Source organism: Oratosquilla oratoria, chromosome 12, assembly GCF_046742065.1.
Source record: "Oratosquilla oratoria isolate Oo_2021 chromosome 12, ASM4674206v1, whole genome shotgun sequence".
Taxonomy (NCBI): Eukaryota; Metazoa; Arthropoda; class Malacostraca; order Stomatopoda; family Squillidae; genus Oratosquilla; species Oratosquilla oratoria.
In genome coordinates this window covers 62,996,607-63,019,955 of record NC_134788.1, presented here as the reverse complement: position 1 = coordinate 63,019,955, position 23,349 = coordinate 62,996,607, and the positions used below count along the sequence as shown (strand labels likewise).

The 23,349-nt window shown below is 39.7% G+C and overlaps 1 protein-coding gene and 1 long non-coding RNA gene across 4 annotated transcripts in view; both read right to left on the bottom strand.

Moving 5' to 3' along the window:
• Positions 1-23,349, bottom strand: part of LOC143031927 (uncharacterized) — a 298,829-nt gene that overhangs the window by 157,307 nt on the left and 118,173 nt on the right. The gene's annotated exons all lie outside the window — the stretch shown is intronic.
• LOC143031901 (uncharacterized) lies at positions 1,098-21,405 on the bottom strand. Of its 3 annotated transcripts, none has more exons than XM_076196265.1 (2): positions 21,276-21,405; positions 1,098-5,981 (listed from the first exon to the last, which is right to left on the bottom strand). In XM_076196265.1, the coding sequence occupies exon 2, from the start codon at positions 5,282-5,284 to the stop codon at positions 3,722-3,724; it is 1,563 nt and encodes a 520-aa protein (XP_076052380.1). In that variant the 5' UTR covers positions 5,285-5,981; positions 21,276-21,405; the 3' UTR covers positions 1,098-3,721. The 3 variants fall into 3 exon arrangements, with proteins under 3 accessions (XP_076052380.1, XP_076052381.1, XP_076052382.1); XM_076196266.1 differs by having other exon boundaries at positions 21,291-21,399; XM_076196267.1 differs by having other exon boundaries at positions 21,309-21,395.

The following is a 23,349-nucleotide window of genomic DNA, read 5'->3' as shown; positions in this document are numbered from 1 at the left end:
ATGGCATGCAAGATCAGCCTTTCGTGAGAAAGCTGCATTACATAGATCATACTGGAGGGACCTTTCACAAGTATGCTGTGTGAGAGAACCCTTTTGTAAGAAAGCTGAACAGGTCACACTGAAAAGGCTTCTCTCCTGTGTGGGTCACAACATGGTTTTTAAGGTGACTTTTGTGCGAAAGCTCCACCATCAATGTTCTCTCTGTTTTGCTGGATGTGCAGAAATTTGCTTGTGTGCAAAATTTACCTCCTTTGCAAAGTATGTGTGCACCTATGCCAGTCACCATAGTAAACAGTTGAGCAAATGCACACAATTTCTATGTGTGTATCATTACCTTCACCAAGGAAGTTGTGTTTTTGCCAGCATTTGTTTGTTGATTTGTCTGTTTGCAACTGTACTCATAAAGTTATTAACATATTTTTATTCAATTTTGTGGAAAGGCCAGGAAATAAGTTATTAGGATTTGAGACAGATTCGGATATGTATGCCGATCAAGGATTTTTTTTTCTTGTAACCCTGGCATTTATAGATTGTATACAAATTTAATTAATTTTATACAAAGTGGCCCCTGCTATCATTTATAATGCGGGCAAAATTATCTTTTTCGATTTTGTGACTCTGACACTGGTGGAGTTCTGTGTTCTCCGAGTGTAATATTTTATTATGTACTAAAAATAACTCCTACATTTGGCTTCTCATGAATAAGACAAATCATTAGGCATATATCTTTTTATTATTTTTTTTTACTGATTTTGTATTTCAAGAGTCCTTTGTGTGACAACAATGACAGCTGAAAAAATTTCAATATACATTTCATATTAATCTGATTAGCAGTATGAAATATACATATATATATATATATACTAATGATTACATTTAACCTTTCTAACTTTACAAATAACTCTAAATGTATATAAAAACAAGTCCACTAGTAATTCTCAACTTAAATTCTAGATTCTATTTCCTTATTTCTTCTCTCTTCTGTTTTTGGCATTCACCCACTCTTTATACACACTATACGATTGAATTTCCATATAATTTGTAGGTTTCTATTATCATAAACATATCCCAATGACATTCTCCTAAATGGTTTCCAATTTTGTTTTTTATTTGATTCCTTGGACTAAAACCTCAATCACAGTCTGCTGCCCTAGAGTTCTATCATTAACCACCCTCTCTCGTTATTTCTCTATATTTTCTAAATTATAACCCAGGGTAAATACTTTCATTTTAAGCAGTTTGAATCAGAATATAAATGGATAGGATTCTCAAAGGAAACTAGATAAACATTCATGTCTAGAGTGGAAATGTTATATTTCTACCCCTACACCTAGGTCTGCCATGAGAGTAAATATGTATTATGCATAATGCTTATTTTGCATTGAGTGCAAGTCAAGTTGGTAAATGTATATCATAGATCAGCAAACCAACTTGTGGATTTGAAAATTTCTTTAATCTACCTTAACCTGGGATTCACATATATAAGTCACACATAAACAGTCTAAAAGGGGTGAATGGTATAAAACCATGTGTTGGTCACGAGTTACCACATATGTTCTTAGCTTTGTGGTTGGGATGGTCGCAGCAAAATGATAAATATCTCGTGAATACTAATCAAAATAATCCGACTAAGTGTAGGATTTCACATTGTATATATTTGATTAATTATCCTTCTCACATGTGGTCCTCGGGATTGAACACGATTTTATGAAGGCGTACTATACATCTCCCCCATACATTCATTGATAAAGCTACTGTAGTTGCCAAATGTAACACTGAGTATCTGGTATAACAGTAATGGGGTTAATGCCCACTCAATGATATAATCACAGTTGATATTCTGGCACTACACTTTCACCTCACCATCAGTGAATATGCCCTGTAAAAGCATACCTGTCAAGACTTAGGATTTTTGCCTAAGCTTTCTTAATGTGTTTGTGTTAAACAATTTGAAATGAATTCCTCTTATCAAGTGTAAAGAGTATTGTTTTTCATTAAGTGGTGTTCATACTGTGTCACATGTTTACATTTTGTATTTGTTTTGAAACAAATATATATTGAATGACAAAAAATATATAGTTTTCTTATGGTTTAATTATTGTTTTATAAACAAAACTTATGGTCTATTGCAAAATCTTATGGAAAACATACATTAGCTTGACAGTTATGTAAATGGGTGTAACATTTTTCATTATTTCATCCTGCCATTCACTAGCAGCTAGCAGTTTGTTTTCACTTCACACCCTTTGCTTCATTTGAATTTGACAAGAAGATGCACCATTTCTATGCAACTTTGTTATTTGAATAAAGTTTTTTACATTTGTAAATTAACGACAGATTACAGAACATGACCACATCTGTGCATCAAACATGATTGTTGCCTTCTTTTGTTTACCATTGTTTACCTTTCAATTAAAATACAAAGTTGGGATGGGCATTCCCAACTGCTCACTTTTATCATGGATTTTAACTTCTGATTTTGGCTTTGTTTCAGAGTTCCTCTTTTATCCATGTGTCTCTACTATTCCAAGGCCCTTGCAGTAGTAATCTTTTCATCAGTACCTTCATTGTTCCTTTTTTTCTTGAAATGTAGGTTTCTGTAGGAAATTCTCCTGATTTTTTCTTTTCCAAAAAATATGAAACATAAATATGGAAAAAATGGTGATGTTTAAATGTTGAACACACAAAACAACTCAAAACTACATGTAAAATTATAAAATTGTACACTTACATTTCAAAGGTCACTGACATATTCTCAAAATAAAATTCCTTTTGTTTTGAATCCATTATTATGAAATTAAAGAATTAGTATCATTAAAATATTTTATCATATTGAAAACCTTGTGAACATACTTTTTTTCTTTTGTGCACTAGTTGTGAAACGTGTGTGTGAATACATGCACAAAACTTACAGGGAATGCTTTTCATCACACAGGTCATGCTGGAATGGTGTCTTTCCAGTATGAGTCACCAAGTGATGATTGAGACCTCCTTTGTGAGAAGCAGAAACACACTGGTCACACTAGATAGGCTACTATTCTATGCGGGGGATCACATGATATTTGAGGTGATTTTTTCATGAGAAAGTTGCATTGCATAGGTCATGCTGGAATGGCTTCTTTCCAGTGTGGGTTGCCATTTGCATTGTCATAGAACTCTTTTGAGGGAAAGTAGAATTGCCCAGGTCACAGTGGAAAGCCTTCTCTCCTGCATGGGTCCTCATATGCTGTATGAGGGATCCCTTTACAGAGAAAACAGAAATATACAAGTCACAATGGAAAGGCTTCCCTCCTGTGTGGGTCATTATATGTGTGAAAGAACTCTTTCATGAGAAAGTAGAATCACACAATTCACAATGGAAAGGTTTCTCTCCTATGTGGGTCCTCATATGCAATGTGAAATGTTCCTTTTGTGAGAGAGCTTTTTTGCATAGGCCATATTGGAAAGGGTTTTTATTGAGAAAGCAGAATCGCACAGGTCACACTGGAGGGGCTTCTCTCCTGTGTAGGTCCTCATATGATTTGCAGGAGAATCCTTTTGTGAGAAAGCAGAACCACATGTCACACTGGAAAGGCTTCTCTCCTGTGTGGGTCCTCATATGCTGTGTGAGAGGAGAACCCTTTTGTGAGAAAGCAGAATCACACAGGTCACAATGGAAAGTCTTCTCTCTTGTGTGGGACATCACATGTGTGAGAGAACTCTTTCATGAGAAACCAGAAACTCACATGTCACACAGGGAAGACCTCTCTCCTGTGTGGGTCCTTGTATGCCTTTTAAGATTTCTTTTTTGTGAGAAAGCTTTATTGCACAGGCCACACTGGAAAGGCTTCTCTCCTGTGTGGGTCCTCATATGATCTATGAGAGTAACCTTTTGTGAGAAAGCAGAATCACACAAGTCACACAGGAACTGCTTATGCTTATTTACCATGTGGGTACTTGCATGCTTTGTGAGATTACCTTTTTGTGAGAAAGCTTTTTCACACAGGCCACACTGGAAAGGCTTCTCTCCTGTGTGGGTCTTCATATGCTGTGAGAGAGCACTTTTTTGTGAGAAAGCAGAATCACACATGTTACACTGGAAAGGCTTCTCTCCTGTGTGGGTCCTTGTATGGCTTTTAAGACTATCCTTTTGTGAGAAAGCTTTATTGCACAGGCCACACTGGAAAGGCTTCTCTCCTTTGTGGGTCCTCATATGCTGTGTGAGATTACTCTTTTGTGAGAAAGCAGAATCACACAGATCACACTGGAAAGACTTCATTCCTGTGTGGGTCTTTATATGTGATGTAAGATTACCCTTTTGTGAGAATGCTTTATTGCACAGGTCACATAGGAAAGGCTTCTCTCCTGTGTGGGTTCTAATATGATGTGTGAGAGAATGCTTGTGTGAGAAAGCAGAATCACACAAGTTACACTGGAAAGGCTTCTCTTTTGTGTGGGTTCTCATATGCAATGTGAGATTACCCTTTTGTGAGAAAGCTTTTTTACAAATGCCACATTGGAAAGGGTTTTCTCTTGTGTGGGCCCCCATATGCCGTCTGAGATTACCCTTTTGTGAGAAAGCAGAATCACACAGGTCACACAGGAAAGGCTTCTCTCCTGTGTGGGTCCTCATATGCTGTGTGAGAGAACACTTAGTTGAGAAAGCAGAATCACACAGGTCACACTGGAAAGGTTTCTCTCCTGTGTGGGTCCTCATATGATGTGTAAGATAATTTTTATCTGAGAAAACTGAATCACACACGTTACACTGGAAAGGCTTCTCTCCTGTGTGGGTCCTAATATGCACTGTGAGATGACCTTTTTTTAAGAAAGCTTTTTCACACAGGCCACACTGGAAAGGCTTCTCTCCTGTGTGGGTCTTCCTATGCTGCATGAGACAACTCTTTTCTGAGAAAGCAGAATCACACAGGTCACACTGGAAAGGCTTCTCTCCTGTGTGGGTCCTTGTATGCCTCTCAAGATGATGCTTCTTTGAGTAAGCTTTATTGCACAGGCCACACTGGAAAGGCTTCTCTCCTTCGTGGGTCCTCATATGCTGTGTGAGATTACCCTTTTGTGAGAAAGCAGAATCACACAGGTCACACTGGAAAGGCTTCATTCCTCTGTGGGTCTTCATATGCAATATAAGATGACCCTTTTGTGAGAAAGCTTTTTTGCACAGGCCACATTGGAAAGGGTTCTCTCCTGTGTGGTTCATCACGTGATCTTTGAGGTGATTATTTTGTGAAAAAGCTTTATTACACAGGCCACACTGGAAAGACTTCCCTTGTGTGTGGGTCTTCATATGCTTTGTAAGTGAACCCTTTTGTGAAAAAGATTTATTGTACAGGAGACATTGGAAAGGCTTCTCTCCAGTGTGGATCTTCAAATAATGTGCGTGATTACCCTTTTGTTAGAAAGCAAAATCACAAAAGTCACACTGGAAAGACTTCTCTCCTGTGTGGATCATTACATGATCTTTGAGGTCATTCTTTCATGGGAAAGCATTATTGTACAGGCCACACTGTAAAGGCTTCTCTCCTGTGTGGGTCCTCATATGCTTAGTGACAGAACCCTTTTGTGAGAAAGCATAAACACACAGGTCACACTGGAAAGGCTTCTCTTCTGAGTCGGCCGTCGTGTGATTTTCAAAGGGACACTTTGGCGTGAAGGCTTTATGACACAGGTCACACTGGATTGGTTTTTCTCCAGCATGGGTTATCATGTGAAATTTGAAGTTATTCTTTTGTCAGAGAGCTACATTGCACAGGTCACACTGGACAGGCTTCTCTCCTGTGTGGCTCATCATATGCTTTTTGAGAAATCCCTTTTGTGAGAAGGCACAACTGCACAGATCACACTGTGTGGGTCATCATGTGATGTCTAAGATGACTAGTGATATAATTGTGCCACAGATGTCATACTGGTCCCTTTTCATGGTATGACAAGTATGAAATCTACAGGATAACTATTCCAAAGAACTGGTGATATCTATCCTCATCCTGAAAAAAAAAATGTAATTATAATACTGACATCTCTCAAAGTGTGCAATAAACTAATAGGATAGTGGATGTTTTGTTTGTAAACTATTTCATACTCAAGTTTGTTCCTAAACAGACCCTAACATAGAATAAGAAGAAACACTAACAGATATGGTGCTATCATATATTCCATTTTAGTTTTACATTTGAAATGAGGTCAAAATCATCCTACAGCTACAAGCATATTCACTCCACCACAACTACAATGACTCAAGTTTTATTGCACAGGGCACAATGGAAAGGCTTCTCTCCAGTGTGGATCCTCATATGTTGTGCGAGAGAACCCTTTTCCGAGAAAGCAGAATCACAAAAGTCACACTGGAAAGACTTCTCTCCTGTGTGAATCATCATGTGATCTTTGAGCTCATTCTTTTGTGAGAAAGCTTTATTGTACAGGTCACACTGTAAAGGCTTCTTTCCTGTGTGGGTCCTCATATGCTCAGTGAGAGAACCCTTTCATGAGAAAGCAGAAACACACAGGTCACACTGGAAAGGCTCTCCCTTGTATGTGTCCTTGTATGGTTTGTAAGAGAATCCTTTTTTTTTTAGAAAGCAAAATCACACAGGTCACACTGGAAAGGCTTCTCTCTTGTCTTGTATGCTTTGTAAGAGTCCTTTTTTTTAGAAAGCAGAATCACACAGGTCACACTGGAAAGGCTTCTCTTCTGTGTGGGCCGTCAAGTGATTTCTAAGGTGACAATTTTGTGAGAAAGCTTTATCACACAGGTCACACTGGAATGGTTTTTCTCTGGAATAGGTTATCATATGAAATTTGAAGTGATTCTTTTGTTAGAAAGCTACGTTGCACACATCACACTGGAATGGCTTCTCTCCTGTGTAGTTCATCATATGCTTTATGAGAGAACACCTTCATGAGATGGCACAACTGCACAGGTCACACTGGAAAGGGTTACCTCCAGTGTGGGTCAACATGTGATATCTAAAATAACCAGTGATATAATTGTGCCACAGATGTCATGCTGGTGCCTTTCCATTGTATGACACGTATGAAAGCTATAGATAGCTCTTCAAAATAACTGGTGATATCCCTTATCCTGAAAAAAATATATATTAAATGAATAAAATAAATACATACACACATATACCAAGGCTTTTCCCCCCTTACATGGGAGGTAGCCAAAAAGGAAAAGGCATAAAATCATTCCCACCCATTCCATCCCTGAATACACTCCACACCCCTCCACCCTCCCTCTTATCTTAGCACCTCCTGGATGATGGGTCATCCCTGCAACTTGTCCACTGCCCTGGGTCAGAAGCAGTGTTGCAAGACAAGGCACATCCACAGCAAGGCCGTTTCATTAAATCGACGACCCTCCCTCTCTATCCCCCATGCATAAAAGGAGAAGACAGGGAGAAATCCCTTCGGGCTGCGTCAAATTTTGCTCACACATACTACCCCACCCTCCATCCCCCCGCCCATTCCACCTCATGCATCACAACATCATCCATATACAACCATTCCCCATTCACCCCTGTCTTCTGTCCTCTCCCGTCCTTCCTCAACAGACATTCCCCTCTTCCCCAAAGCCCCCTTCACCCCATTCATCCACCTCATCCTAGGACGTCCCCTCATGTTCACTCCCTCCACATCTGCCTTCCATACCTCTTTTACTAGTCTTTCTTCACTCATTCTTTCCATGTGTCCAAACCATCCTAATACTCTTTCATCAACCCTATCTCCCAACTCCCTTTCCACCCCCGTTCTCCTCCTCACCTCCTCATTTCTCACTCTATCTAGCCTAGTAACCCCCATCATACTTCTCAGGCACCTCATCTCAAACACATTCAAACTCCTTCTCTCTTCTTCTCTTATCTTCCATGTTTCTGCCCCATACAATGCTGTTGGCACAATCACTCCTTCATATAGTCTCCTCTTAGTATCCATTCCCAAATGTCTATTCCTCATTACACTCTTCAATCCACCAAGGCATTTACTCGCTTCTTTCAATCTACATTCTACCTCCACCTTCACTCCACCTTTTCCTGCCACATTTGCACCCAAGTATCTAAAACTATCCACTTCCTCCAGTCGCTCTCCCTTAATGCTCACTTCAAGTCTACTGCCACTTTCACCCCTTGTGCATCTCATCCTCTTACTTTTACCCACATTTATCTTTAGCTTTCTTCTATCACATACTCTCCCAAACTCTGTCACCAACTTCCTCAGTCCCTCCTTCGATCCTGCCACAAGTGCAGTGTTGTCAGCAAACAACTGGCTCACCTCCCACTTTTCTCCATTTTCTTTAAGGGGGTACGCGACACCTGGGGGGGGTGAATTTGGTCAAGATATGGCATTTTTCAAAACTGTGTTCAAAATGTTCGTATACCACTTAGAAATAAATCCCGACAAATAATTTTCCAGCCGCGCGCAATTTAAAGGTCCTGGGTGAGGATTAAAGGGACAGATTTAAAGGCGCAACCCACACTAGAAGGAGGCGTGCCACTTAGGACCTTCAGGCGCAGCGAATAACGTTGAAATTTGATTGAATTTACACTCGCCCAGTGTATCAACGGCCAATACGATTGTGGAGGGGAAGGGAGGAAGGTGGAGGGAGAATATTTCGCCAACTTTGTGCGAAACTAAGCGTTAGTTACCGGCTAGCTCTGAAAAGGGAAGTACGCATGTCTCATGAGCTCTCATTGCAATCTATTACTTTAGCTAGTACATATTACTCTTTAGTACAGTCATCATGGGTAGCAAAAAGAACAAAAGAACATCACAATGACAAAAAACAGCAGTTAAAGATGGCAAGCAGTCAAAGACGACTAAAGATATCACCACCTCTTACTCCACCACCGCCCTCACCTGCACCTCTGTGACAGTGACAGAGGTAAAGGACAAATCCAAAGAAGAAAGCAAGAGGAAAAAAGATCAAGGCTATACAGGAAGAAGAAAGAAGAAGGGACATCATATGATGCTGGAGGGGGTGCCCTACCAACATAGATTGGCGAGGGGAATCTGATGAGGAAAGAGAAGGCGCCCACTACTGGAAAATAAACCTCTTTCCAATGATTTAGATACCCTGAAGACCCCCAGCAGAGAGGTTTCATATGAAGAGACCGCCAAAGGTGCAAAAAAGCAAATTATATGATGTTGTCGTCTGTGCGTCGTCACTACTGTGACATAATTATACTTTAGTTTTTCAGTATTTAAAGTACTTATAATTAAAATATGTTGATCATTTTTACTGTACTTACTTATTATATAATACGAATTAAGCCATGAAAAAATCAGTCAAATTGGTGAAACTATAAGCAAGTTACAGATATATTCATATTTCAAGTTGCCATATCTCCGTTCGATATTTTTCTACTTTTTTTTAATCATAAAAAATCTAATATACATTAGATTTAGATGAAACTTACAGGGAATATTACTTTTAGTAACTGCTAGGGCCGATCGTTCGAATATTTTGAATAGGATGAAAGAGTTCGGAGTAATAATGGAAACAAGAGAAAAAAAATTGCATTTTTCACTATTTTTGCCAGCCATTAAAATTGAAATGCCTGTATGCAAAAGTATAAAGGAAATTGTTCAATTACTCAATGACCGGCCCTAGGTATGTCTACTGACTAATCATAGCCAAAATATAAAACAAATTGGTCCACGTATTATGGTGCTGTGCACTTTTAAATGTCGCTACTGGTATACGTACATGTGTACATGTGTACATACATCATTCTGCTTCACCTAAAATGTAGGCAATATGGATACCTATTTACCTGAGAAGTTTCAGCTCTTTACTCTAAATATTTTAGAAAATGACCTCCAGGTGTCGCGTACCCCCTTAACCATCTCCAATCCCTGACCCACTACCCCTGCATTTACCTCTCACACTACCCCATCTATGTATAAGTTGAACAGCCAGGGCGACATAACGCATCCTACATGAAGTCCCACCTTTACCTCGAACCACTCACTCTCTCCATTTCTAATCCTGACACAAGCTCTACTACTCCCATAAAAACTCTTGACAGCTCCTAGAAGCTTTCCTCCTATCCCATATATCTGCATAACCTCCCACAGTGCCTTTCTGTCTACCCTATCGTAGGCCTTTTCCAGATCCATAAAAGCCCCAAAAACATTCTTCCCCTTTCCTATAGCTTTTCAACATATTTGTCTTACCACAAAGATCAGATCTACACAACCTCTACCCGTCCTAAATCCACACTGTTCCTCACCAATTATTCCCTCTGTTCCTCTCCTAATCCTCTCAATCAAGATCCTCCCATAAGCCTTCCCAACTACACTTAACAAGTTAATCCCTCTGAAACTACTACATTCACACTTGTCCCCTTTTCCCTTGTAAAGTGGAACTATACAGGCACTCCTCCAGTCCTCCAGCACTCTACCCTCTCTCCAGCACACATTAAATAACCTCACCAACCAGTCCACCATCACTGTACCTCCTTTTTTTCTAGACATTCTGCATATCATCCATCCAGACCAGGTGCCTTACCTGCTTTCATCATCTTAACAACTGCCTTCACTTCATCCTTCCTTATTTCTCCTCCATTCTCCTCACTCATCACGGTCATTTTCTTAGCATTTCCCACTACAACTATCTTTCCCTCCCTATCCTTCACATTTAGCAACTCCCTAAAATATTCTGCCCATCTTTCCCCTTACTGCCTTCTCTTCCATTACCATCTCTACATCTGCACCTTTTACCTTTTCTTCTCTACTTGATTCGCCTCCTCTTCCTCTCTTAATTTCTTTCCAAAACATCTTTTTATTACTTTCAAAATTTTGTCATACTCCTACCCCACTTCACATCTGCTCTCCTCTTTGCCTCCTTTACCTTTTGCTTTACTTCTCTTTTCTTTTCTTTGTACCTCTCATATGACTCCCTCGTCCTATTTTGTAACCAATCTGTGAAAGCTCGCTTCTTCTCTTCTACAACCTTCTTCATTTCCTCATCCCACCATTCACTACCATTCCTTCTATTTCCTCCTGTCCTTCTTGTTCCACACAACCATCCTTGCACACTTTGTGACTCCCTCCTTGAACCATCCCCATTCCTCCTCCACTCCTAGCTCTACTCTATCCTTCACTCCCTTCCACTCCTCCTTCAGCTTCTTCTTGTACTCCTTCTCCTTTTCCTTTAAAGAGTTCACTCTAAGCACCTCCCTACCTTTTGTCCCTTTCCTCTTTCTCCATCTATCCTCTACTCTCAACTTACCTTCCACCAAAAAATGATCTGATATTCCCCCACCCTCTCCCTTTAGCACATGTACATCCTTAACTCTTCCTATCATAATCCTATTTACCACTACATAATCCATCAACACTCTATCTACCACCTTTCCACCCACCACCCTCTCCCATGTGTACTTATGCTTGACTTTCTTCCAAAACACTGTATTTGCTATCATCAACTCTCTAGACAAATTTCCACCATCAACTCTCCACTACGATTCTTTCCTGGAACTCCACATTTCCCAACCACTCCATCAATTGGACCATTTCCTACCCTAGTATTAAGGTCTCCCAGTACCATTACATTGACATTTCTCCCTAAGTCCTCTATGCACTCATTTAAATCTATCCAAAAGGCCTCCCTTTCTTCTACACTCTTCTCACTGCCAGGCCCATAAGCACTTACAAAGACCCACATCTCCTTTCCCAGTTTCACCTTCATCCACATTATCCTTGAGGAAACCTCCTTCCACTCCACCACATATTTATCTATCTCTTCACTTACTAGAATAGCCACCCCTTCCCTCCCTCGCCCTCTTTTCACTCCTGATAACCTCCCACTTACACTCCCAAACTTACACTCACCCTTCCCTTTCAACTTAGTTTCACTCAAAGCCAACACATTCATCTTTCTTCTCACAAACATACTACCTATCTCTTCCCTTTTACTCTCATCTGTACCACATCCACGCACATTAAAAGACCCAAACCTTAAGGTGCTGGTCTGAAAACTCCCAGACCCTCTATGCCTTTGCTTTTTTGTTTAGGAATGTCCCCTGTGGGGCTACAAGGAGAAGGATGCCTAGTCCCACTCCCTGTCCCTTTCTTCTCGCCTCTTACAATCCAAGTGGGAATACTTGGTGACAGTATTCTTTTCCCCCACAGCAGAAAATAAATACTCAAGAGAATTGGTACAGGACAGCAGTAAGGGGTCAGGGGACAGCATAACAGAGGGACAGTCATAGTATAAAAGTGTCATCATTTCTCTATGAAGAGTTTTCCTCTATCATAGACAAAATGATGTGTGGCTCTGGTCCGTAGGGGCGCCCCATATAGACCCTAAAGTACCAACTGCATGCTACTTTGCCACAATAACAAGCAGCCAATACCCCAGACGGGTAATACCAGTTGCAATAATATCATGGAAGTTATTTATATTAACGCTTCACTTACACTGTATCATATTCTCACTAGTCTTATACCTGCACTTCTACTTCACTTGTATATTCAATTTACATTCTGCACCTGTGTATTTATGTAAGCTTATGAAGTCGATTGTATTTTAAGGCAAAATAAAAAAAAAATTAATTTGAAAAAAAAAGTGCACTATAATAAAGAATAACTTTTATTTTTTGTTAGTTCCTGTTATTTCTCTGGAATGCCCTCACACTTAAGTCCATTGTAAAAAGGACTGTCCAGACTTGGGACTGGCTAATAATGGTTAGGTGGTTTACATCCTGCTGCCTGCATTTCCAATCTACATCCAAGGGAAATCTGAACCTGATAGCAAGGATGCCTCACCTCCAACGAAACTGAAATAAAATAAAACATAGTCCTTCCTGAGTTAAGTAAAATAAATTATAAGCCATCTGCCGTGTACTTTTTTGTTATCATTGATTTAGACACAGTCTAAATTTTTTTTTGTGAAAGTCTTTACATTTCTGACTCATCTCTTTTGGCATGGCTTCTTTGCTGTCCTCAGGGTCGTGGGTATTTTTAACTTTGCCGCTACTAGAGAACTGAAACTTTTCACAGCTGCCTCCTTGTCCTTGCGCCTAATTTTTAAGTCCAAGAACTTTTTGAAGTGGGCCTCCTTCTGTTCCTCTGTTTTTGCATTCCAGACAGCAGTAGCAATTCGGAAGCTATGCATCTTTGGAGCTAGCTCAAAGTTTCCCTCGCCATGCAGTGCTCTTCTCACATCCCAATACTGATATTTAACCCATTCAACTCCGATGACAAGATGTCTTGTCATTTGGTCAAATAAAACAAAAAATCATAAAACACCAAAATGTTTGATCAAACACCAGAAAAATATGACGTCAGTCCTCGCTGGCGAGGACTGACGTCATATTTTTCTGGTGTTTGATCAAACATTTTGGTGTTTTATGATTTTTTGTTTTATTTGACCAAATGACAAGACATCTTGTCATCGGAGTTGAATGGGTTAACCAGCCTGTAGAGTATGTCTACATGATCCACCATTTTCTGCAGTTTTCAAATGATGCTTAATTTTAAGATATTGTTCATGGCCTGGCAGTTGTTGTTTGTCCATCCGAGGAGTACCACATCATTTTCAAGTTGCGGCTTGAAAACGTATTGTCATAGAACTGGAACCAGCTTGTTGTTACAATATGCTGAAAAGCTTGGAACATCAACCTCATACTTGTCACCAAGTCTCCTTGCCCTGACATCGAACTCAAACTCATCTTTAGACACCAGGGGGCCATCCTTATCCAAAAATCTCGCTTAAACATGCTTAGTTTTTTATCAGCTTCCGTTTTGTCCTGGAGGTTGCGCCAAGTGTTTTCTTCCAAATGCCTGGTACACAGAATCAATGTAGATTTCAGAAAGCATGTTTTCATGGCATTTGTCAAAGCTTTCTCTTTATGCGACCCAAGAATTAACGACATGGGATCGTTAGTAGCGATCTCGCTGTTGATGCTTTCCATATTTGTTTGGGTTTGGAGATGCGAATAGAATCTATTGTACGAATAGTACGTTCCATCCCAGTGCAGATACAGGAGGCCTAGCATAATTGGATGCTCTTGCGTTACCTTTTGAACCAACTTTTTACTTTTGAACACTGTCAATGTGACATAACAGGGACCAAGATTAAAGATATGGTCAACACCTATGACCTATTCTGCAAGATTATTCATGTCTTTGATCTTTTCATCAATATAGCAGATAATTGACGGTGGTTTACCTTTCCGTCCAACAGCTTTCTGCAGGAATGGCTGATCATTACAACCATTGATAGCCCTTATCAAACCTTCAACATCATCTGCCCTATTCTGTCTCGAGACAATACCAGACCCTTTCTGACTCTGTAGGCCCCCCTTTTGTATTTCATATTCTGTATTTGCTTGACATCTCGCGGCGCTGATATTTAATCGTCCAGCAACATATCTTGCATAATTTCTTTAAGCTGCTTGCCACTCCCAATTGCCTTTCTAACCTCCGAGAATGTCTTTGCTGGCTTCCGTACATATTCTCCAGTAGACTTCTTACTGTTGCCATGATAACTTATGGTATCGGAAAATTTTCCTATATATTCAACGACTGCCACTGGATTGCTGCCATCAATCCAAGATACCCACTTCTTACACTGTGCATCACATTGAAGTGTCGCGTAACAGCAATGAAGGCCGATGATGTCTTCTGCCTGCAGCTGTGGGGTCAGTGGGGTGAAACTGTTTCACTTAGTTCCATAGACCCCCTTCTAATTAACAATGAAGTCAAAGCGGCCTTCTCTTTTTATAAATTTGGTTTTCTTTGTTGATGTGGAAGCAGTATTCCAAACGCCACAGTCGTCACTGAATATACTACGTTGATTACGCCCCCTTCTTCCAACGTTGTCTTTATTATCTATAGTGAAATAGACATTTTCCTTTTTTCTGATGGGAATGGCTGGGTATGCCACATCTTCTGTGTTAGTTATGATGTCAATAAGGTCAGCAATCTCAAGGAATCTTCCATTAACCAACTGCTTCATACTGTTAGGCACACCTATCAGGGAAGGCTCACTCGATACTTCATCATCGGCGTTAGTTTCATCGCTGTGATCAAACACCTCATTCCACCAACTGTTGCAACCGTCATCACCATCAAAAGGACCAAATCTACTGCATGTGGACTGAAAACCAGAAAGGTCACACAAGATTTCATCGACGGACCTCATCTTTGGAGATGAGGTTTTATTGGATACCTCAACATCTGCCTTAAAGCACTCGCCCTTTGCATTCTCAAATAGTTTTGTATCTGATCTTGTTTATGATGCCTCAACATCTGCCTTAAAGCACTCTCCCTTTCCTTTCTCAGTTCACTTTGATGTTGTTTGCAGATACTCGTTCCCTTTTGCCTTTGATGATGCCTTAAAGCATTTGCCCTTTGCTCCTCTTGCCTTTGATGATGTCTCTGCTCGCTATACAGGGAAATCAATATTTGTCAGCATGCAATCACCCCTCATTTCCACTGAATCCTCTTCTACTATGATTGTTACTTCAGTTTTCGGTGGTACCAGCACCGACATCAACAGAGGCACAAAATGATCTGGCGTCCAATACGGTCTGTCAGCACCAGTATAACCGCAAATGGTCCACATTATAAAATCTGATGCAGCAGCTTTTATAGTCCAACCTATGGACGCTTTACCAGTGGCACAATCAACGCAAGCTTGTTCGTAGGCGTGCCACAAGTAATCACCTTCATAAATCTGTCTATACATATGCTCATTTTTCAACAGTTCTCTGGTGCAGAGTAATCGCAACTGATTGGAAATTAGATTTTCATTGCCCATTAGTGCAACTGAAAGTGAAGTGAATAGACAGCTTCCATTTCCAGTTACTTTAACAGGAACCCTGACAATGCGGTTTTTATTTCTGCCGCACATTTCCATGACTTCCCTTGCCGCCCGGTCACCTTCCAAGTTGCCATCACCTTCGAATACCGCAACCGACTTGATGAAATTCAGTGGTGGTGCATGCTTCAGCAGTATTTCCTCCCGTCGCCAGGACTGCATTACCAACTCCTTTTCCACCCATGATAGCTGACCTTCATTGCCTGGATCTAAGCGGCTCAGTGACAGTCTAAAACCGAATGTTCCAGATGTGAAAGACGCACAGCACGCCCGGCACCAGTATTCTGGCTCAATATCACCCAGTGCCCTGAACTCATCGACAGTTAGGTCCTCGCACTGCCGGTGATTCCACTATCTACAAGATATGCAGAAGATCATCTCTGCACCAGCTTTCATTCCACAAATGCCACAAGCCCAGCGAGTTCATTTGCATGGGCGTCCTGTTTCACGTACGTTCACTCTCTTGGCACGACTTGCCATAATACTATCTCTTGCCCCTTAATTTCCACTGATCGCCACAGATCGCTCCATACTCAACTGATCTCGCCCCTTCAGATCACCATTTGCCACTGAATGCCAGTTGAACTATAACCGATCTCGCCCTAAGATCTTAATGACCACCATTCACTACAGATCACTGTGTCTACTGATCTTGCCCTTCAGATCACCTTCGCCACTTATCGCCAAACAATCAACAAATGATCTCGCCCCAAAAGATTGCAAATAGCCGTCGTTCACTACAGATCGCTGTCACTTGATCACAGTTGAGAAACTGGATACCAGACCTTGAATACACCATGTATATATAGGCCAACACCATGATTGGCAGTAATTTTGATAGTAACTAATTGCTGTCACAGACACTGACTGGAAAGCTGAATTCTAGTCGCCTGACATGGCACTAATTGATCACTGTTCAATCCTTAATTAACAGTAAAAAAATCAAGATCGAAATGACACTAATTGAATGCTTAATTAAGGAACTAATTACGACTAGCATCTGAACATCACTCAGTATTTGCCTGATGATCAAAATGGTGTCATTTTAGGCCAAATAAAATAGTTTAGTTTAGCACCAGTAAAATTGTAAAAATTTGAGTAGGGATTTTATCATTTTTTTTATTTATTTATTTTGGTTAGCATCAGTGTGAACTTCGATGGTCACTACAATGCGCTACTGTCAATTCTCACTCTTATAGCACATGGCTAAACTTAGAAGCAAAAAATTATGAATTACTTCCATTTCACAGCAATTTTTAAGTTTACTGAATTTTCCTCCCTCTGTTACAAATTATGAATCTTTATTCACCTTATAGCTACATGGTTTTATTAGTATACAGAATAAAGACATAAAATGGGGAGAGAATAAAATAACAAAAAAAAATAATAATAATAATAATAATAATATACAGGACGGGACAGAAATCAACTGCTGAACCCAGTGTGTATTGGATCCAATAAAATAAAAGAATTTCTAATACCCCGGTATTCAATATGGAATGTCAGCATACGCGGATTTGGTCATATACGGTAATTTCAGGAACCTAATCACCGTAAATAAACAGTAAATAAAGCTTTAATGTACTGTATAAAAGAGGGAAAATACACGAAAATAAAGACACATGTATTGCTGGACATTGTACATACAGTACATGTACGTATATGTATACACTTTCGCTTAACGACGGCTTGCTGGTCCCAATTGTTGTCATTAAACGAGGAGTACCTGTACACCGAAACGAAATTTCATTCATGAAATCCATGATTTATGTAATCTTTTTAGTAGGCAATATTTAATTCATATTCAAGATTATTGTAAATTAAAAGTCGCATAGATTTTTTTTAGCTTGTATTAGCTTATGATGAATTGATGATGCAAAAATCATTGTGTATTGTGAAAAGTGATGCGAATTCAGTAATTAGTGTCATCTCAACTGACGATTGTTGAGCGTGGAAAGGTGATGAGAACTCGGTGTCATCTCGCTGTCAGTGGTACTGCGAAAAGTGACGAGAATTCAGTAATAACTATCAATTCAACTGTTGAATTGAAGAAAAAGTGAAGATAAATTGGCAATCAGTGTCAACACAAAATAAAAACAGAATAAATATGATTAATAAATATCCTCTTAGGTTCTCTTTTGTATTTTTGCTGCGCAATAGCTTTCATCCATTCTATTGTATATATATATTGTCTTACATGTTTTACTTTATTTCAAGGATTAGTTTTGGATGAGGTATTAAAAAGATTTTTCTAAAAGGAAGTGAGCCTCATCAGGATGTAAACCACCTAACCATTGTTAGCCAGTCCCAAGTCTGGACAGTCCTTTTCACAATGGACTGAAGTGTGAGGGCATCCAAAAGAATTAAGAAACTAATACAAAAGGTTTTTATGGTGCAAGAAATTGGTGACATTCAAGGCACAAACAGGTCTGAATTGAATTACTTAGGAATAAAATGAAGGACCAAAGTGGAGCCATCAGTCCCTAATTTTATTTTATTTCATTTTGTATTTCGTTGAAAATGCATCAGGCATCCTTGGATGTGGATTGGAAATGCAGGCAGCAGGATGTAAACCACCTAACCATTGTTAGCCAGTCCCATGTTTGGACAGTCCTTGTCACAATGGACTGAAGTGCAAGGGCATCCTAGAGAAACAACAGGAACTAACAAAATATAAAAGTCATTATTTATTATAGTGCACAATTTTTTTTTCTTTCAAATTAAAATTTCTGTTTATTTCGCCTTAAAATATAATCGACTTCATAAGCTTACATAAATAAACAGGTGCAGAATGTAAATTGAATATATGAGCGAAGCAGAAGTACAGGTATAAGACTAGTGAGAATATAATATAATGTAAGTGAAGTGTTAATATGAATAAGTTCCATGACTTTATTGCGACTGGTGACATTCAGGCACTTTACTAAATAACAAAGTGAGAAATTGAGGTGCCAATCTCGGGGCCGATCCAGAGTTGGTAATTTACAACCCCTGTGCTGGCAGAGCAATATGGCCACCAGCGCCAACTGAGATTAGTTGACGCTAAATTCATCAGCAAATAAATCAAATTTAGGTCATGTATATCGCATCAAATTAGGTTCGAATACATTTTAAATCATTGCAAGGTACATTTTATACCCAAAAATATTAGTTGTCGGTTTAATTAATGCAGTTGACGCTAGTTCTTGTTAGTTGTCACTGGTTCTTGCTAGTTGTTGCTAAGTAGTGCACCCCCTGGTATAGCGATGGCAATCTCGGCAAATCTGATGCTCGAATTTCAGTCAAATTTAGACTTCTGTTTGGTTCTTTTTCCCAAATTACGGTTTGTATAGGCAAGAAATTCAATTCTTTAGACTCCTAATGCCTTATTTCGGTGAATTTTACTATGTATCAGTAATTTCCATTTTGTCTCAGTTTATCTCAGCAAATCTGGTGTTTGAATTTCAATCAAATTTTGACTTCTGTTTGATTCTTTTTGCCAAATTACAGTTTGTACTGGCAAGAAATTCAATTCTTTAGACTCCAAATGCCTTATTTCAGTGAATTTTAGTACATATCAGTAATTTCATCTCGGTCCATCTCGGTAATCTTGGTAATAATGTGACCCGCTAGAAGTGATCTAGACATATAGGTCATATGAACTGCATCCAGTATCTTTTCAAGATTATGTAAGTGAATATCAAGAAAGTTTTTGCTCCCATGAATAGCACAACCAATGCACATCGAATTTAGAGTGAACTTCACAAATTCTTGATTTCTGTACTCTGAAAGACAAGATGGAGCGGTATGACTAATTACCCCACCGGACCTTTACACAAGCTAAAACCTACCCCACCGGAGGTGCAGATTGATCGTTGGTCAAATGGAATGTGTATTTTGACAGTTTGACCAGTGGTATAAAATTTGGCTCATACCTACCCCACCGGACCAGTTAACTGAATAAAATTCAAGTGAGGACGTTCTGGGGTAAAAGGGGCAATGTCACAGGCTGTTAATTGACCAATTGACTGAATGAAGTTCAAGCAAGTGACGTTCTGAGGTAAAAGTCAGTGAAAGTGGCAATATGGCACCGTTTATTGAATATTAACTGAGATAAAAGTCACTGTTAACTGACCGGCCCAATTAAATCAATGGTAAGTGACGTTCAGAGATGAAAAAGCGATGGAGGATGATTTACCGAATAAATTCAAATAAAAATAAAACGAAGTGATTATTCGCCCGTATACGATCGAACAGTGCATATTTTTATTGTTATTCCACCGTCAGTATACGGTTGTCCAAGAACAATGATTAGAGAGGTTGAGATTTCACTACGTAAACGAAAACGAATACTACGTATAATGTACAAGGTCACGTGAACAAGTACACTGAATTCTAATGTTAAATATCCGTATAAGGATACGGATACGTGATAAGTTTGAAATCTCAACCTCACTATTATCATGGAGATGCTATTATTATTCGCCCGTATACGAATAATTGGTATTGGTACTATCAGAATCAGATAAATGTTTATTGTTCCGTATAAAACATTGATGTACATTTTATTCAGGTAGAAGTACAATAAAATAAGCCTCCGGTGCGGTCCCATACAAACTCTCTCGAACCTCTCGGCATGCAACATCAAGTGGTGTTACAAATACAAGTCATGTGCAAACTGTCAAAATACACATTCCATGCTAACCTACGATCAATCTCAACCTCCGGTGGGGTAGGTATAAGCTTGGATAAAGGTCCGGTGCGGTCCGATGGAGTCCGGTGCGGTCCGGTGGAGTCCGGTGGGGTAAGTAGTCAAACCCAGATGGAGCCCCATCCCCCAATAAGAATGTAAAAACAATGTAAACAAACATGTCGACAAACAAAGATTCTTGCCAGTCTCATTTACCTTTTAAATCCCTACCAGTGTTGATGTTAATTTGAGGTACTTACACATGGGGCACATAATACTCAGAATAATAAGAGCTAGCCAGTGATCATATTGGTCAAAATTGCAGCTGTGAGACCACCAAACATCTTCATAACATAGGAAAGTGTTTGCTTGTCTTAAGTTTCTAAAAATCGCTGCCAAAATAACTATCAATTTGTACTACTTTTAAATGGGGTTCAAAATACTCAATGAACAACTAGCCAATGGTAGAGGTAAGAATTGCAGATATGAAACCTGACCTAACCTATTCTAGCCCCTTGGTAAATATAAAGATTTTTTTTTTTTTTTTTTGCTACTGACATTACTAAGTTTGTAGTCCTTATATCTGTGATTCAGAATATATCAGAATGATATGAGCTAGCCAATGGTACTATAGGTAATTGACGCTGTAAGACTTGCAAACATTCTGATAAATATCCACACGTCTACCCTTGCTCAGAATGACAAATTATCAAATACATTCATTGCCAAACGAGAATTGAAGAGTGGCAAATGCGAACGTACTACGCATGCACTAAGCTAGCTCACCCCATTTGCACTCACGAATCCAAGAAGACACACTTGTTTAACTTGCACAGAGCACAACCACGAAAACAAGCTCTTTAAATAGCTGAAAGAGTGCAACTCAATGCTGGCCGGGCTATGGCGTCACATGTAAACAAACAAGAAATAATGTGGTGCATTCTTTTATATATCTTCTCCATTTATATTTTCTGTTTTACATTTTATATCTAATATTCTTATAGATATTTTATATTTTCTAATTTTCATTTTCATTTCAAGTATACATTTTCATTTTATATTCATATTTCTAATTTACATCTATATTTCTATTTCATATTTGTATTTTCCATGTTATTATACTATCATTTCTATTTGCTGATTTCTAGTTTCTATTTTTTAATTCTATGTTTTATTTTTTCTTCTATTTCTATATTTTGATTCTATATGTTTTATTTCTTCTATTTCTATTTTTATATAGATTTTCTAAATCTAAATCTATATATATTTTTCTATGTCTATTTTTACTTCTATGGTGCGGTTGTAATTGCTGGCACGATAGAGCAACTGCAGGTAGAGAGGCGGAAGACAGGACTAGAATAGTAGAAAGAATGGTCTAAAAACGAACAAAAACAAAAATGAAGTAATGTGTGTAGGATGCGCAAAAGGAGGATATAAATATCACAGCTGGGATACTTCAGTGAAGGGTGACATAAGACTTGAAGAATAATGTCAAATATCATTCAAACCTTCAAGCTTTATTCAACATTTTCCAACATTAATGGGAGTGCTGTACTACTAGTAACTCACCTAATTTCTGTGGTTCCCTGTTTCTTTGATTGTTTCTGCTTCACTTTTCAATCCTCCGACGCACTCACTCACTTCTCTCACTCTACACTCTACCTTACCTAAACCCACTAGCTCTGCTCATCGTAATCATATTAGAGTTCCACTTGCATCTCCTTCCACACACACACTGACGCGCACACATTAAGTGCTGGTATAACAAAAAATGTACATACATACATACATACATACATACATACATACATACATACATACATACATACATACATACATACATGCATGCATGTGTAGTGACGCAGCCACAGGCGGTCACACACTTCCCATAGTTGGCAAGAGGTGAATATGAGCTAGCCAATCAGGAGCCAGCAAATGGTTCTCGAGCGGCTAGCGACCTCTCTTGCCAACTACGCTGAGCCGCGAGCGACCCTTAAATAGGGCAGCGGCGGCCAGTCAGGGCAGAATAGTAATATCGGCCCATCTCCCTTCTGGAGTACTTTGGAAAGGTGTTCGAGCACGTCTTAAGCCGCCGCCTGACCGTGTACCTAGAGACGGAGAATGTGCTGAGGGACTGCCAGTTTGGTTTTCGGCCGGGGCGCGGTGCAGAAGACGTAATATCCATAATCACTCAATGGGTTCAAAGACCGCCAGACGGTCGCCCTGGTAAGGCCATTTTGGTTTGTAAGGATGTGGAGAAGGCATTCGATGCTGTCTGGCACGAAGGCCTGAAGTACAAATTGTACCACAACTTCGACTTTGCCCTGCCGTTCACAAGGTTGCTCTGCAACTACCTGGACGACAGGTCAATTAGAATAAAGTGGCGGGGCTGTCTGTCCCAACCTTTTGTGCCGAAGGCTGGAGTGCCGCAAGGGTCAGTCCTTGCCCCCACTCTGTACAATCTATATACGAATGACCTGCCAGAGCCGGCTTATCCTCGCAACCAGGCTCTAACTCTCTCGTATGCGGACGACACTAACCACATAAGCAGACACAAAACGCTGCAGGGAGCGTTACACGTAATGCAAAACATCCTAGACGGGGCACACGCGTGGGAGCAACAGTGGCGCATTAAGACCAACGCGTCGAAATGCAATGCTGTACACTTCCGCTGCAAACGAACCAACAGAACAATCACAAACACTCCTCTTAAAATAAACAACACAAACATCCCAGCGAAGGACCATACCCGTGTGCTGGGTAGCACACTTGATAGTGGCCTTACCTGGACCCCACACTTCCGCAAGCAGGGAGCGAAGGCTAGGGCTGTGCTGGGTAGGCTCAGACGCTTCAAAACTGC